This window comes from Oryzias latipes, chromosome 23, assembly GCF_002234675.1.
Source record: "Oryzias latipes chromosome 23, ASM223467v1".
NCBI lineage: Eukaryota > Metazoa > Chordata > Actinopteri > Beloniformes > Adrianichthyidae > Oryzias > Oryzias latipes.
The window spans coordinates 4,585,912-4,602,034 of NC_019881.2; the positions used below are offsets into that span (position 1 = coordinate 4,585,912).

Genomic DNA, 16,123 nt, shown 5'->3' on the forward strand with positions numbered 1-16,123 from the left:
TGATGAAAACGGTGCGTTTGATGTTTTTAAACGTGATCTTGTTGCATTTTTCTAATGATGGAGGACATGTAGAAACGAAATTAAGCTTAAAATGACATCTTAATAATGAATTAATTCATAAATTAATAAATAAAGAAAAGGTCACTAAAACAGTTATTTTTGAAATATAACCATGGGGGAAAAATATATCGTCAATGGACTAGACATGGTGGATGCGGTGGGGAGAATCCGTTGGAATTGGATCAGTAATAAAACTGAAAAAATAGTGTGTTTTTTCTCTGCAGCCCGGAACCTGCCATCCCAGGGACCGGTACCGGTCTGCAACCCAGGGATTGGAGACCACTACTTTACAGAACAGTCATAGAACCTCAGTCACAGTTCAAATTGTCAGTTGTTTTTCGTGCATTTATCCGAGAACTCGACACCCAGCCCTCATTCCCACCCTGCCAGTAGGTGGCAGCGTCGCGTAAATAAAGGGAGAGGGATCCGGTATGGGCTGTTTTTGAAGAAGCTTGACAGTCAGTCATCTCTCCTACTTTTTAACATAACACCCCCCTCTTCCCACAAAAGGGGGGTGGCCAGCTTCTGCTGCTGTGTTTTCGGACATTATGGTCCATTTCCGTGGAGGTGGCGTCCTGAAAGCACCGTCTGCTGACAAAGGTCTGGACTCACCTGTGCGTCTCTGCACCAGTAGACGGCATGCAGGGGCAAGGGGTCATGGGAAATGGAGTTCACATACCTGTTGGGATGCGGCTCTTGGTGCTGTGTGTTTGAATAAAACATGGCAGACAGAGCAGGAGCAGTCATGTGTGAACAGGTGAGTCCACAGGTGAGCCTGAGCGCGCGCGGGTCGGGTCAGCGCTCCATTAACACCACGAAAACAGACGTAATGGATCCGTTCGTCCATTAACGCTGCCTTTCTTTGTTTCCTTTAAAGCATTCAGCCAGTTTTTACCCATCTTTTTAGACGGGGAGGGTGGTCCCATCAACAGATAAACAAGCTCTGGATGAACAGGAGCGTCTGCTGTGTCACAAACCTTTGGTTTCTCATCATCCATCCTTCTCCTTCATCCATCCATCAATCGGGTTGTCCTCCCATCCAGAAAAGAAGGAACCCTGTCAATATGAGGGAAACTACTCATGGAGGAGAAAAGAGTCTGTTTGCTGTAAAGATGATTAGAGATCATGATTTCATCAGATGAAATGAACAGGAACTCTGAGCCATCAGAGAGTAAATGACTTGAATTTCTGTCTATAAAAAGTGAGAGAGGTTTCCAGAACCGTGCTGGTTGGACATGAAGGTTCTGATGAAGGAGCTGCTTCCGGCAGGTCCTCTGTGGGACAGTCACAGATCAGTGATCACCAACCTTTTTTTAGGGCAACGGACCGATTTAATGTCAGACGATGCTTTCACAGACTGGTCCTAATGGTGACGAAGATGGCATGTGATTTTTTTTAAGGTTCTGGTTTCTGAAAAATCTTTTTTTTTAATTAAAATGCTGCTACCTTAAATGTAGTTTAAAAACAACATTTGAAACTGTCAGTGGATGTTTTAAAGATGATTACACCCACTGAGATGTGGGACAACTAATGGGAATTTAAATTGGACAGCTTTTTATTTATTCACTCCAGATAAAATGTAAAAAAATAAATGGTAAAATACAAAAAACAACTGTTTACAATTCAATTTTTTACTTCATAAAGTTCAGCTTTTTTCTTTTATACTAATTTAAAGTGATGCAACACAAAACATAGCACAAAATAGGAATTAAAATGTACAAAACAGAACAAAAATGGTAAAGGTTTAAAAAGTGTCTCTTCAGTCAGTCATGATCCTGTTTTGTAGAAGGTTCTCTTGGTTCCCACGTTGAGCTGGTTCTGGATGAAATTCTTTTCTTGCAGACTCTAAATTCTGCCATAAACGTGAAATGGTTTCAGATTTTTCGTGCGTGCGGCTTAGAGTGAAACAAAATAGCTTAATGAAGGGTGAAAGTGTAGAAAAAGAGCAGCTCCCAGGAAGGAAGGTGGATCGCCGACACATCAGTAGTGTGAAAAAGAGTAGAGGGCTTTAAATGGACCTTTTGATGTCTCATAGAAAAGCTAAGTGTGAACGTGTCATCATCCAATCCAGAGCAGTTCTGCTTGTGGTTACATCAGAAAGATTCAATTGTTTCATTATTCACTAATCAGTCATGCACAAGCAACAACGGCTTACTATTCATTGCTTGTGCATGACTAAAGGGGAGGGAATGTCTGCATGTGAGAGTGCACGTCCGCAATGTGCTCTCCTTTGCAGACGTGCACTCTCACATGCAGACGTGCACTCTCACTTGCTTGTGAGGAACCTTTTTCTCAGCATTTTCTGTGACTTTAAACTGATGGTTAAACGTGTAGGCGTGTTTTTGGGAAGGATAGGTGACACGCATAAAAGTCCCCACTTGTCCTCTAGATCCGAGGATGGAAAGTCACTGGAGAACAGAGGCTGCATTTCTGGTCACGTGATCAAAAAGGGGAGGGGCTTGTCTTGCTGGAGAAGTGACAGTGGAAAGGTCCTACTGGTGCTGTTGGTGCTGAGAGTGTGCTCTGCAAAAAGGTCGCCTAAAAATGGGAAATGATCACTAATCTTGAAAAGAAAACCACTAAATGATCTGTTCACACACCAAGTCATTTATACTTAACAAGAAATATAAGATATCAAAATTTAGAAGTGCGGAGATCCACACAAGCTTTCAAAAAGGAAGAAAAAGTTAACTGTCGGGTGGAATTACTTCAAATTAAATGTCTTACAATCATAAGCATTTTTTGCTATTTCTAAGAATATATATATATATATATATATATATATATATATATATATATATATATATATATATATATATATATATTTGTTCATGTATATACATATTGAGTTTTCATAAACCTAATTTTAGTTTATATTGAATGCAGTGATAAAAAAAACTAGTGTAGTTAGTGGAAATGATTCATTTTAGAACAAAATGTGACCAAAATGAAAATCTTAGTACAAGTTCATCCTAATAAATCCTCATTAAATCTAAAACTAAAATTTTGTTTCCAAAATAATGCTAAATGCTAGTCTAACTTCACTGAACTTTAAAATAATATTTTTAAAGTTGAAGCAAAACATTTTTTCCAGTTCTTATAGGGCCTACATCATGCTATTCTTACGCTTTTATAGTAAAATCCATGTATATGATAATATATTATTACCTTTGGCACACAGAAGAACATTTTTTTAAAGGAAACATGAGTTATTTCCCTGAGTTATCTTCCTTCCTGCAAGTAAGCCATCAACATCCGAACTTTGGCAAAGATGGATGTTCAAATTGTGCATATAAAATTAAGGCTTTCAGCTCATCACTGCTAGCTCCACAGAGAAAGTGGGTGTCTCTGTTAGCCTGGGGGCGGGGCTGGCATCGCAGACCCTACCTGGAAGGGGCTGTTCCCACTTTGTAACATAACAATAGTGTGAGGACCCGCTCGTTTCATAGAGTGGGAGGGGCTGATGCTTAGAGCGCATGTTTTTAGAGAAATACTCAGAAATGCGTGAATGGATCAAAACACCACTTTGGGGCGTTTTTGTGAGGAAATAACATTATAAAACACTTTACAGCTAAACAAAATTAATTTTGCATGGCCGTTTAAAGGAAGTTTTTTATTGTTAAGATTCAGACTCATTTTTAATTTAAGCTCTTAATTAGTCAAAAAAAAATTTCAGCATTTAAGTAAAGCTCGGAAAAGTGTAAAGCAAAAAAGAAGTTAAAATAACTTCAAACCTGCTCGAGTCTCTTAAATTCCCCCCTAACAGGGCCTTAAATCTTTGCAAGTAGCAGATAGTTTGCTGTGTGTGTGTGGGGGGGGGGGGGGGTGGGTGGGGGGGGGGGGGAATCCCTTACAGTCTGCAGCAGACAGTGACCACTAGAGAATGTGGATCTGGTCATGGCCTTAGTCTGGCTGTGAATGTTTCTCCGTGCGGCAGAAAGTGTTACGCTTGCCAACTGCGTTAAGAAAATTTCACAACATTTCCTGAATGAAATCAGTTTTTGTCTCCATGGGAGCACAGAAAACTCAACCGCTAAATGAAGCGCTGAAGGTGACCTGAGGGCAGGCGGGGCCTGGATCACCCTCCAGTCCTTTCAGGTCACCCCTGCTCTCTGACAGCTGAGGGAGGGGGGGTCACTCACAACCTGCTGGTCCCTCATCCTGATTGGGTGGAGGCTTGTTTCAGATTGGAGCACAGCAGGTCAGCTGACAGAGAGCTGCTGTTTATAGTCAGCAACTCAACACAGAGGCCGCCTCCTGTCCGTGTGTATGTGTGTGTGTGTGCGCTTATACGTGTAGTCACATGCACACACACCAACATTGTGTTTGACATCCAATTGACTGAAAAATGTTTTTTTTTGTGTGCAAAGTAGTTATGAATAAAATAATATAGTTGAGCCTTTCAGTGCTCTGAGGCTAGAATTCCCTGAGTGAAATGATTTAGTAGCTGAAAAAAAGTCATTCACACACCTATGCAGACCTAAAGTTAGAAAGCTGGCAGGATTTACTATGAAATCATTCATAAAAATATTCATCTTAAAATAAAAAGTTTCACATCTTACAGAAGTCCTGTTGAGCATCTCCTCAAACATCTGAAACTGATGTTTTTTTTGAACTGAGGTAACATTTGCTCTCATTCAGTCATGTAGGTCACAGTCTAAAGGCCATGAGGCATTTTTAACTGATTGTCCTGCAGCTCTGATGAAATATGTCCCCTTCACACCAAAGTGATAAGGTGAGACGATAAGAAGGTGCACAGCTATGACGATGAAGCTGTTTAGATCCTATAGACGGATTCACACTCAGGATTAGATGAGTTATAAAAGAACTATATGACTTCAAGTGTTCCATTATAATCAAAACACGTGGTTTTACAGGTGGATTAATTTAACTAAAGAATGGTCAGAGAACGTAAGGTTTCCTTCAAAAGACAGCGTAGAAATGTGTGTTTAAAGCAAAAACTCCCATGAGAGGTTGGAACTGGATTAACCTGCACTGGAACCTTTTTAATTACATGTTAGACGGCGTCTATATATATATATATACATATATATATATATATATATATATATATATATATATATATATATATATATATATATATATATATATATATATATAGATAGATAGATAGATACATTCTGTATGCATCTTTACGAGGGGGCGGGGCATTAGCTACATTCTAAACCAAATGTATTTGACTTTGATTCCCTAATTTTCTTAAACTATGCATTTCCTCCAACACGCGCTCGTGCCTCTACGCATGCGTGTCACAGCTGTTTGAGGTTATTTAAGGTCTGTTAGAAAACCAATCAGAACCGTGAACGTCACATCCGCCCCGCCCCTCCCGGATCCTCCTCTTCTGCCAGTGGTCTTGTTCGTCAGAAGACGCCGCTTCGTTATCGGGACCAGAGTCGTTATCTGTCTATCTCACGTTGCCCGTAAGTTTTCTTTTCTGTATATTTATGTATTTTTCGCTAGCTTGTTAGCTCCTCGTGTTACTGTTGATGAGCACGCGCCGCCGCCGCTGGTGTGCGCATGCAGAGCGTGGCAGCACCAGCAGCAATGGATGCTCCGCGCGGGTAGCTAGGTCACAGTGAAAGTCACGGAGGCGGGCCCATCTTTCCGAACGCTTTCCGCGTTCGAGCGGAACTCAGGCAGAAACACGACTCGTATTTCACCAGTGGCAGCAATGACACGTCTGTGTGCGCGAGCGCTGGCCCTGGACCCCCGTGTGCAGGGCCAGGCCTCCAGCCTGTTGAAGGCCTTCCAACACACACCCCCCTCCGTTTGGAAATGAACCGGTCTGCTGCCCTGGACAACAGCAGTTCAGCCTGTGACCTTGATCAGACTAAATCCAGAACCAGAGCCTGGGGGCTTATTAGAGCTCAGGTGGGGGGCCCAGAGTTCTGAGATTCTTCATCTTTCCATGGTTCTCCTGGTTCATGCTTTTTCCTGTGACTTTTCTTGCTTCTCCAAAGTTCTGCTATGGTTCTGCAGTGTTCTCCAGTTGTACGTCCAAAGTTCTACTTTTTTTCTCTTAAATTCTTCCAATTTCCCCCCATGTTTTCCTGCTGGTCCTCTGAGATCGTCCATGCTTTTGTGGCAGCCCGTGGTCTGCACCTCCAGCCCCTCTGGTTCCTGAATAAACCTTAAGACCCCCGTAGGCCTTCATCATATTCACAGCTTCTCTAACTACCTGTGTTCACCACCAACACCCTGGTGTCCACACTAGTGACTGTATATGGGAACTGGACGGAGGGACCCCTCCCCCCAGCGTTCCAAACAGGAAGTACCCACTGGTTTCAAGAAGCCAAACTCCAAAGACTTCTATAGAGAAACAAACAGCTATTACTGATTCTGTTTGTCAGGATAACCATTCTGGCTCTGATATATTTTTTGCGACATGCTCTCGATGATACTATTTTTTATTCTTTATTTTCTGTACAAGTTATTTAAGTTGTTAAACTGGCCACTTAGATGTCCCAACAAAAGCATGTGGCCGCATGTCAAACCCACTTTCAGTAAAAGGGGTGTGGTCTCCTTAAATGCTCACTTCTGGTTGGTGAGAGAGGTTGTCATAGAAACATGGACTTGGACCCATCACTGGTTTCTAACGATTTCTGCTTCCAACATGGGAACGTCTGTTTCATGAAAAGACGGCGACAGACTTCATTGGAGCGAGTCCGTGATGTCATCCGTGGAAAATGATTCTCTTCCGGCTCCAAACAAATGTCAATTCAGTCACTTTTTTTCTTCTTCTTTGCAATACAGACGCTGCCATTTTGGAGCCAGATGTCGTCAATAATAAGCAATGATGGGTCGGTCTGTCTGAGTCCTTGTTTCTATAGCAATCACTCCAGCCAATCAGGAGTGATGTTGTTGCACGTCCACACCCCTACGGATTGTAAGCGGGCTATGGAGAATCTGTCAAACGTTTAAAGCGTTTGACGTCTGGGGCCTGTTGCACAAAAGTAGAATTAAGACATCCGGGATAAATGACTGAGCTGAGCTCAATGAATCCAAAACATGTGCGTCCAGGCTTTAATTGGTTGCACAAAGACCAAGCCAGGATGAGCAGACACGGATTCATCAAGCCAGGTGTAACCAATCCTGGATAGGTGCGCGCTCACGGCTCACTCAAACAGACCCCTCCACAGATCACAGATAAACTGATTTACCATGGCAACTAGAGCCGCGTACCTTTCCCCGTCGGAAGCACAAATCCTCATGGAGGCATACGAGGAGGTAAAAGATATAATTAAGAAGAAAGGCAACACCACCACAGTGATAAAGCACACTCGAGATTTTTTTGAAATAAATTACCAGCCAATTAATTTTATGAAAATGTAACTTGTCATTTCAACCAGAAAATGTTATGTTTGTTAATCTTACGTGAATGAATCATGTCGATCGTACATAAAAATAATCCATTTAAAAGTTACTAATTTTAATCATGTTGATCCAACATGATACCATTAAATTGGATGCATTAGTAATCACAGGGAATTGTGGGATACCATTTTCTTTGTCTATCTGGGCAGATTGGGGTCTAAGTGTGAGTTTTTGTCCATGGGTTTTATTGTCTAGCTGTTTTACTCTGTTTTAACTAGTGATTTAAACTGATATGTTTATTTCTTTTCTGCACCATGAGTTAGAGTGTGGGAGAGGATGATGACGAAACCCTTTGTGCAGTAAACTGTTCATGTCACTTAAAACAGAATTCGCGTTATTTGAGCTCCTTTCTTGTCATGAGGGACATTACTGCGCATTTCATGTCTTTGATGTGAAAATTAAAAGACCCATTGGTTGAAACTTTGGAAAACCTTATCATTGTCAGATGTATAAATAAAATTAAAGCAAAAAATTAAGTAATATCAACATAAATTTTGTTAGGTAGTCATACAAAATTTAAGTTGAATAAACTTAATTTAATGAGGTGTGACCAATTGGAGTGATTCAATTAAGTTGGATCAACTTATCTTTTGAGAGTGAGCAACAATATTAATTTAAAGTTGGGTCCAACTGCAGTATTTAGATTGAATCAACTTAAATTTATTAGTTTGAACCTAAGTACATTAAGTAGGACCAATATGATTCATTTTTGTTCAAGTAACGCTGTCTAATCATGTGGAAATCATTTCCATAATTTTTTTATGTTCATTCAAAGTGAACGTTTTTTGAGTGTAGTTTACCTGCTTTGTTTTCTCCTTATTCAATAAAGGAACATAATGTTACACATTGTGTTTTTATATTTTAATGGAATGTGTATTATTTTGTATGACAGAGTACTAGGGCCCCACTGAGGAAAAAGGATAAAGTCATAAATTTATGAGACTGGTTCTTTCTGCAGAAAAGCAACATATTCTTTTTACAGTTTTGATAGTTATGACAATGTGATACTTCATATTCTGGCACATCAGCATGTCTTCGTTTATGAAACCATACTGAAGTACAACTGTCCTTTAAAACAACTGGTTACAATATTATGACTTGTCTTTTTTTTCCCTCTGTGGCCCTAATATTCTATCATTTTATATATAGCCTTATAGTCTATGGGAAACTGTAAATTATCTAATGATAGCAACATCATCTAAAACTCATTATTTATCCAAAATGATTGAAATTAATGATCACAAACGTTTAAATAATGACAGTGGGCCTAATTATATGTGATAACAATGTATAGTGAGCAGTGAAATAACCATTGGTTTCCATTTGTGGCGACTGCTGACTGACGTTAGGGATGAGATTAAATAGATCCTGGAATTTAGCCTGGTCTGGAGCAGGCTAGCTCCACAGAATAAATCTCCATGGTAACTTATACCATAACATATCCTCCTGCCCCCTATCCAGCTTTAGTGCAACCGGATTGGGGATCAATAGAGCCAGGATCACCAAGATATCCTGGCTTAATCCCTTATCCTACTTTTGTGCAACAGGCCCCAGACCACAAACCTTTTATCACGGGATCTGATTGGTCCGTTTATAACTTGAATTATAGAAAAAACTATCGAGAAAAATTTGGGATTAGCGAGACCATTAAGAATAGTTATTCTGACCAATAAAATGACTGATAGGTGTTTGTTTCTCTAGAGAAGTCTATGGGATTTTTGGTTTTAGGATCAGCGAATACTTCCTGTTTGGAACGTTGAGGGGGAAGGGTCATTCAGTCCAGTTCTCTTATACACTAAATGGTCCACACTCAGTCCCTTGGTGGACCAATCAAAGCTCCTCCAGACTTGTTGTCTCCTCCTCCTTCAGGGTGGGGTTGTAGCTCTTTTGGCAAAATGTTCTCGGCAGATCTTTATAAGTCAGTCGTAGTAGTGACCTGTTGTGACCGTGAGCCCAGTTGGGTTGGATCTTTTGGACCTCAGAACTTATCGTCAGCTTTCTGCTTCCCTGCAGATGTTGGGTTGAGGTACAAAGTCTGGTTTGTCTGAGACTCCTCGTGTCTTTAATTACATCAGACTTGAACTGATACCATCTTGGACCCTGACCCCCACACACACACACACACACAAACACTTGAACTCAAAACTGCCTCCTTAAGGTATGTGGAGGGGGAGGGGCTTCAGAACAGGGTTCATTCTTTGCATAAGAGGCCTTCCCTGCATGCCGTCTCCAGCATCGGAGCTTCAGGTGGCTCAGCGCTCATTTCTTCTCATCTTCATCATCTGTTGATGCTCACACAGTAAGTGACACTCTTCTTCTCTTGGTGAGACCTACAGCACGGCCAGCTGGATTAGGCTGAGAGTAGGAAACGGATCTGCTACTGTTCCAGGTCTCATCAGGTCCCAGGTGTACTTGTTACACCCAAATTTTGTAGTGTCAGGGGGAGGTTCCGGTCATGTGGGTCCACCCCCACAAAGCTGGCCCACCCCCTCTTGTGTGGGTGAAGGTTCCTCACGGGTTCTTTCCTCTTCGTCTTTCTCCAGGAGCTGCCATCATGTCCTCAGTGCTGCAGAAACTCATCACCCCCCTGGCCAGCAATGCCTCCGAGACCCCCCGAAACAAGGTGACGGTGGTGGGGGTGGGCCAGGTGGGCATGGCCTGCGCCGTGAGCATCCTTCTGCGGGTAAGACTCCAGCCTGCTGAGCTCAGTCCTTCAGTGGTTGCCTCTTTTAAACACCCCCCTCCCCCCCTAGGACCTGTGTGATGAGCTGGCTCTTGTTGACGTCATGGAGGATCGTCTGAAGGGAGAGATGATGGACCTGCAGCACGGCAGCCTCTTCCTGAAGACCTCCAAGATTGTGGCGGATAAAGGTCAGAACATGAAGCTAAAGTCTTCCGAAAAGCTCCTCAATGTTCTTGACCCCCCCCCCCCCCCCCTCCACTGGATTGCTGACTGTCATTCGTTTTTTTTGGTTCGTTTTTTGGTTCCCTCCCTCAGACTACGCGGTCACGGCCAACTCCCGCCTGGTTGTGGTGACTGCTGGTGTCCGCCAGCAGGAGGGCGAGAGCCGCCTCAACCTGGTGCAAAGGAACGTCAACGTCTTCAAGGCCATCATTCCACAGATCATCAAGTACAGCCCCAACTGCACCATCGTGGTGGTGTCCAACCCCGGTGAGTTCTCGCACCCGCACCAACTCGTTCGACTTCCTGCTGGTTGCTTGGATTCCTTCATGGATGCTCTCTGTCTCCATGGCGACCTCCAGTGGACGTGCTGACCTACGTGACCTGGAAGCTCAGCGGTCTGCCGAAGCACCGCGTCATCGGCAGCGGCACCAACCTGGACTCTGCGCGTTTCCGCTATCTGATGGCTGAGCGCCTGGGCATCCACGCCAGCTCCTTCAACGGTTGGGTGTTGGGCGAGCACGGAGACACCAGCGGTGAGCGCACACCCGCCTGTCGCCCCAGCAGCGGTCGGCCGCGTGGCTAACGTGTCATGGTTGCGTTCCAGTGCCTGTGTGGAGCGGCGCCAACGTGGCGGGAGTCAACCTGCAGAAGCTGAACCCCGACATCGGCACGGATGCTGACAAGGAGCAGTGGAAGGCCACGCACAAGGCAGTGGTGGACAGGTGAGCCAGGGGGGGTGGGTTCAGCTGACCCTCAAAGGTCTGAAGAGTCCCTCTCAGTGAAGGTGTTCTATCCTGGACTTTTATCGATATCCAGTGCTGACTGTTCAGTGCGACTAAAATACAATAGTGAATCTCTTGAACAGTGCAGGGACTTTGGTTGATCCCATTTGGAACCCCACATTATAGTGACAGAGCCCCTCCCACTCTTACCCCCCCTGGTCCATTTGTGCTGCAGTGCCTATGAGGTGATCAAGCTGAAGGGTTACACCAACTGGGCCATCGGCCTGAGCGTGGCCGACCTGACGGAGAGCATCTTGAAGAACATGAGCCGCGTGCATCCCGTGTCCACCATGGTGAAGGTCAGTGCCCCTCCCCCACTTCTTGAGTGACGGCTGATCATTTGTTTATATCGTAATGCGTGGGTTTTTGCTTCTCTCTAAACCAATGTTAACATTGCCCTCGACAACGTGCGTTCAAGCGGCAATGAAGTCTATATAAACGCTCTTAATTGATCGTTTCAGGCTTCTGCGTTCAAAACTCCTGTGTTTATGTGTAGCTTTGCACATTTTTAGGACCGTTATGACTACATACAAATTAGCGTCCATTGAATGTGCATTGTATGTTGAACTTTGACCGGGACTCAGATTTGGTATTGACATTTGGATGGCGTCCCTTCAAGATTCACCAGATTTCCATCCAAGCCTCTTCAAACTGTAGGACATGCGCTAGTAAACTGTAGGAAAAGAAGAAGCCCTTCCCTGCTTGGGAGACCATGGGCTAAATAAAATAAATAGAAAATAAATATTAGATATAAAAAGTTTTAATTCATACCTTATTTCCCGCTTTTCGGGTTTATATCTTAAAACTTTTAGGATGATCACTGAGAAAACTCTTTCTATAGTGGGGGTCTGAAAAACGCAAATCATGCTAACATTTTCCTGTCAAAATTCTGCTGAGTCACCCTGAGGTTGCAGTTTGAGTCTGAGCGTTCCAGGGTTGCCATGGTGACCGGCCTTGCAGCTCCATCCTCAGCAGCTGAAAGGGGGCGTGTCTGTGTTTCAGGACATGTACGGCATCGGCGAGGAGGTCTTCCTGTCTCTGCCCTGCGTGCTGAACAGCTCCGGCGTGGGCAGCGTGGTCAACATGACTCTGACCGAGGGGGAGGTGGCACAGCTGAGGAAGAGCGCCGACACGCTGTGGGGGATCCAGAAGGACCTGAAGGACCTGTGAGCGCCGTGTCCCCGTGGTGTCCCCGCACTCCTCGCTCTGGCTCCGGAGGGGCAGACCTGTGTTTTTTAACCCCCCCCCTGCTGAAAACACAGGCATGCTCCTTTAAGGGGCCCTCTGAAGCTGCTGTTGGTGTTTGCAGATCCCTGCTCTTATGATCACACCACCCCCCTGTGTGTGTTTGTTACCTTCTACCTGTTACTGAATAAAGTTGAGTCTACCTATTGCCCCGCTCCCCCTGTCTGTTCTTTTCTACACGTAAAAAGTCTAAAGGGGGGTGGGCTGTTATCAAATCCCACTTTAGTTTGTGAAAACCAACATTTTCTGAAGATGGCCAGTAATTAATTTTAATGTGAGGTTTAAGCCCCCCCCCCCCCCCCCCCCACACACACACACACACAGTCACATCACCACAATAAGGCGCGCTGCTGCAGAAAATGTCACTTTTTTTCTTTTATTTCCATGTTGATTTGATTATGAATAATTTCACAAACACTGTACAAAAAGGCTGACCCTCTAACCCCCACCTCCCCACCCACATGTCCTTGACATCCTGGGGGGGGGGGTGTTCAGGTGGGCACCTCCTGAAACAGGGACATCAGAGGGAGCTTCATGGCGCGCGCTCGGTGCGCTCCTCTGGGGGGCGGAGCTCGTTTCCCGAAGCGCAGCCCAAACGGGTTGTAGTTAAACTTGCTGCGGCGGTCGGCGCACAGCAGCTGCTCGTCGTCCTCCCGCAGGGACGAGCACAGCCCGGCCCCCCCTGCCGCAGAGTCGTCCTCGCTCCTGCGGAGGATCCACAGCACACCTGAGGAGGAGGCGGAGACTTTACCTGACTGATGCTCAGAAAGGCAGCAGGCTGGAATCAAGAAAAGAAAACTACAAAACAAAATTAAACACGTTTTAAAATAAAGAAAATGCTATAATAATAAAAATGATAGTAAATAGTTCACCTAAAAGGAATAAAGAGAAAAGTACACTGATAGTTGCTGTGTGATCTGCAGTAAGGCGATAATGGCTTTTTTTTCTTTCAAGATGAAGATGGAAACATTGGAGGAAGGCCTTGATACTCTTCATCCCTCAGATCCAGGGGTCTGCACCTTTTAACGCTGAAAGACTCACCGTCTTCGTCTCGTCTTTTAATTCTGATGAGGCCATTTTAAGCCAATATCCGAAAACCGGTGTCGTTTTTTAGGACATAGTTTCTGCAGAGTGGGGGGAATTCATCTGAGATTCACGATTGGTGTGGAGCAAGCCGGTGCTCAACTCCCATCATCCCTTTATTCACACTCTCTCCCGCCAGATTACTGTCCCTCACACCCCCAAATTAACATTTCAGGAAAGGCGGAGAGCAAAAATGGTGATTATTCAGCCGCACAGTCAGAGTGGAGCGCAGCAGAGAGCTTTTAGCCCGTGAGCAGAGACTCTACGTCACAAATTCTGTTGTTCACCATCCTTCCAGGGTTCGCCACAGTGAGTTAGCTGTCACTGATCCAGACCGGTGGTTTGCAGAGATTTGATTACGTCTGATGTCCTTCCTGACACAACCCTGTATTTGATCCTAGCTGGGGACTGGCACACGGGGGACCCTGACTTGGGCCCCCTTCTACATATTTGCACACAAGAGTCTAGCCCATGTTGGATGAAGCTCATTAAGCCCCCTGAGAATTGAACTCTGGTTTCCCCTGCACCAGCCCTACATGCAGCTGAACGCGCGATTCATCACAAAAATGATCTTTTTCAAGATTCAAAACAATTTGAATAAATAAAATACTCAGAAATGCTATTTTAAGATAAAAATTTCTTCACATGAACGTCCTCCATCATCAGAAAAATGTAACAAGATCATGTTGAAAACACAATTTTTATTTATGGCAGAGGCCGTCTGGGGCGGTTTATTTATGTTTATGTCTCTTTCTCTCTTCTTTTTTCCTTCCAGCAGTTATTCAAGTTTTTGTGGCCATCAAAATATTCATTTTTAAATTTGATAATTAAATTACAGCAACATTGTCTTTTTCTATTAAGTACATTTTTTTACTTTTGACAGCAGGACATACAACTTCCTTTCAAAATAAAATACACCCTGTGCCAAATAAGGTCCTCCTGCTGCAGCAGATTGACTTCAGGTAAAAATGCCTGGAGGTCAGAGATAACATTTTCTTCCGTTTAGCTGCGCCTTCATCCTGTTTCTCCTTTTACCATCAAAAATAATCATGACATTATTCTATACTAAGAACTCTGAATAGCAACTATATTTAAACTATGTATGTACTTTAATCTTATTCTAATAAAAAAAAACTACTGACAGTAGATCAAACCTTTGACCATCATTTTCCTCAGTTATCTGACATCAAATCAAACTTTATCTATAAAGCACTTTTCATATAAAAACATAACACAAAATGCTTTACATTAAAACAAAACAAAATAAATAATATCAAAACAAGCATGAAGATTAAAATAAACAAGCACAAAAAATGAAAAATAGGGCCCCCCTCCCAGTACCTACACTTATTACACATCTCTCACCCCCTAATTGATGGGAAAGACAGTGAGAATTGAGAAAAAAAGAAATAGGCTGAGCACGAAAACGCTTATAACAGCTGTGAACAGCTGCATGACCAGCCAAATGCAGCATCCCAGGCGGGGACCGCTCCACCACAGCTCAGTGGTGATGCAGTTTCCCACCCAGAGCCGCAGTGGCTGAACAGCAGCCGACCCAGAGGGAGAGGTCTCTCATGTTAAAACATCAATGAGAAAACTTCTTTAACTAAAGCAAACTAATCAAAAATAAAAAAAATCTAATATTTATTCAAATATTTGTTTTTTTCCCCCCCCGTCAAAGCCAAAGATGGAGGGATGAAGAAACTGCATGTGGTTCCAGAGTCTGTGGGTTCAGAACCTGCTCAGGTCTGATGAAGAAGAGGTTTTCTTCAAGATGAAGAAAAGTTCGTTTTTCCACCTTTCCTGAAAGCAGCGCAACATCACCTGAACGCAGCACGTCGCTCACCTGTCGCGTGTGTCCCGCGCCCAGAGTCCCGCGCGGCCAGACCAGCAGCCGCGCGCCCCCCGTCCTGAGCTGCGATCAGCGCGCACAGCACGAGCACAACCGCACGTGTCATCCTGCAGCCTGAGAGCTGCTCTATCTGTCCCCCCCCTCTACTCCACCGGCAGAATTTAAGCCTCAGTCAGGTGACTCTCAGCCAATCACAGCGCCGAACCAGGATCCGGTTCTGGTCAGACTTCTTCTCCTCTAACTCCTGTTCCCCTCCCTTCTCATTTCCTTCACATTTTAATCAACACACACCACAAAGACAAACAAAAACACAAAGACAACAAACTATTTAGAAGTCAAATAATGCGTAACCCTTGTGCTATCTATCCTATGGGGTCAAGATGACCATTGACGTGTTCTCCCTACCATGACAAAGGTGGATAAAGGTGGAAAGATTTCATGTAATCCATGGACACCAGTGAAGATCACAAATCATTGAAGAAAAAAGGTTCAGAGCACTGTCTAGTGGGTCTAGATGACCCTACTCCCAACGTTACCGTGCCTAGGATAGCATATGGGTTATTTATGGATTAACTAACACTGAAAAAGAGTATCTTAATTTATTAAGTGTTACCAGTTTAATTTACCGTTTGTGTTGCATCTTTGCCTGAAATTCATTTATCTAAGAAACATAACTGAAATCAGATCTACTTCTATGACCTTTCCTAACATTTTCTAACCATAAGGTGCTAAATCCTTTTATTTGTTCAAAAACAGAAAATTCACCTTAATAATCCAGTGTACTTGAAAGTTTCAATTCTG

At 43.7% G+C, this 16,123-nt stretch overlaps 2 protein-coding genes across 2 annotated transcripts; one reads left to right on the plus strand and one right to left on the minus strand.

Annotated features, from left to right (window-relative positions):
• The first annotated feature begins 5,368 nt into the window (after positions 1-5,368).
• LOC101165776 (L-lactate dehydrogenase B chain) lies at positions 5,369-12,537 on the plus strand. Its single transcript, XM_004082884.3, has 8 exons — positions 5,369-5,501; positions 9,999-10,138; positions 10,209-10,326; positions 10,454-10,627; positions 10,720-10,893; positions 10,965-11,082; positions 11,318-11,441; positions 12,145-12,537. Exons 2-8 carry the CDS (start codon positions 10,010-10,012, stop codon positions 12,310-12,312), a joined length of 1,005 nt encoding a protein of 334 aa, XP_004082932.1. The 5' UTR covers positions 5,369-5,501; positions 9,999-10,009; the 3' UTR covers positions 12,313-12,537.
• Positions 12,538-12,749: 212 nt separating this feature from the next.
• Positions 12,750-15,454, minus strand: kiss-2 (kisspeptin). The gene is made up of 2 exons (NM_001160441.1): positions 15,317-15,454; positions 12,750-13,114 (listed from the first exon to the last, which is right to left on the minus strand). The coding sequence occupies exons 1-2, from the start codon at positions 15,426-15,428 to the stop codon at positions 12,879-12,881; spliced, it is 348 nt and encodes a 115-aa protein (NP_001153913.1). The 5' UTR covers positions 15,429-15,454; the 3' UTR covers positions 12,750-12,878.
• Between the last annotated feature and the right edge of the window lie 669 nt (positions 15,455-16,123).

Excerpts from the sequence above, each read along its gene's own strand:
- kiss-2 (NM_001160441.1), bottom strand. The coding sequence starts at position 15,428 with ATGACACGTGCGGTTGTGCTCGTGCTGTGCGCGCTGATCGCAGCTCAG. Across the intron at positions 13,115-15,316 it reads GCGCGGGACACACGCGACAG|GTGTGCTGTGGATCCTCCGC; the intron begins GTGAGCGACGTG and ends CCTCCTCCTCAG.
- LOC101165776 (XM_004082884.3), top strand. The coding sequence starts at position 10,010 with ATGTCCTCAGTGCTGCAGAAACTCATCACCCCCCTGGCCAGCAATGCC. Across the intron at positions 10,628-10,719 it reads CGTGGTGGTGTCCAACCCCG|TGGACGTGCTGACCTACGTG; the intron begins GTGAGTTCTCGC and ends GGCGACCTCCAG. Across the intron at positions 10,894-10,964 it reads CGAGCACGGAGACACCAGCG|TGCCTGTGTGGAGCGGCGCC; the intron begins GTGAGCGCACAC and ends GTTGCGTTCCAG.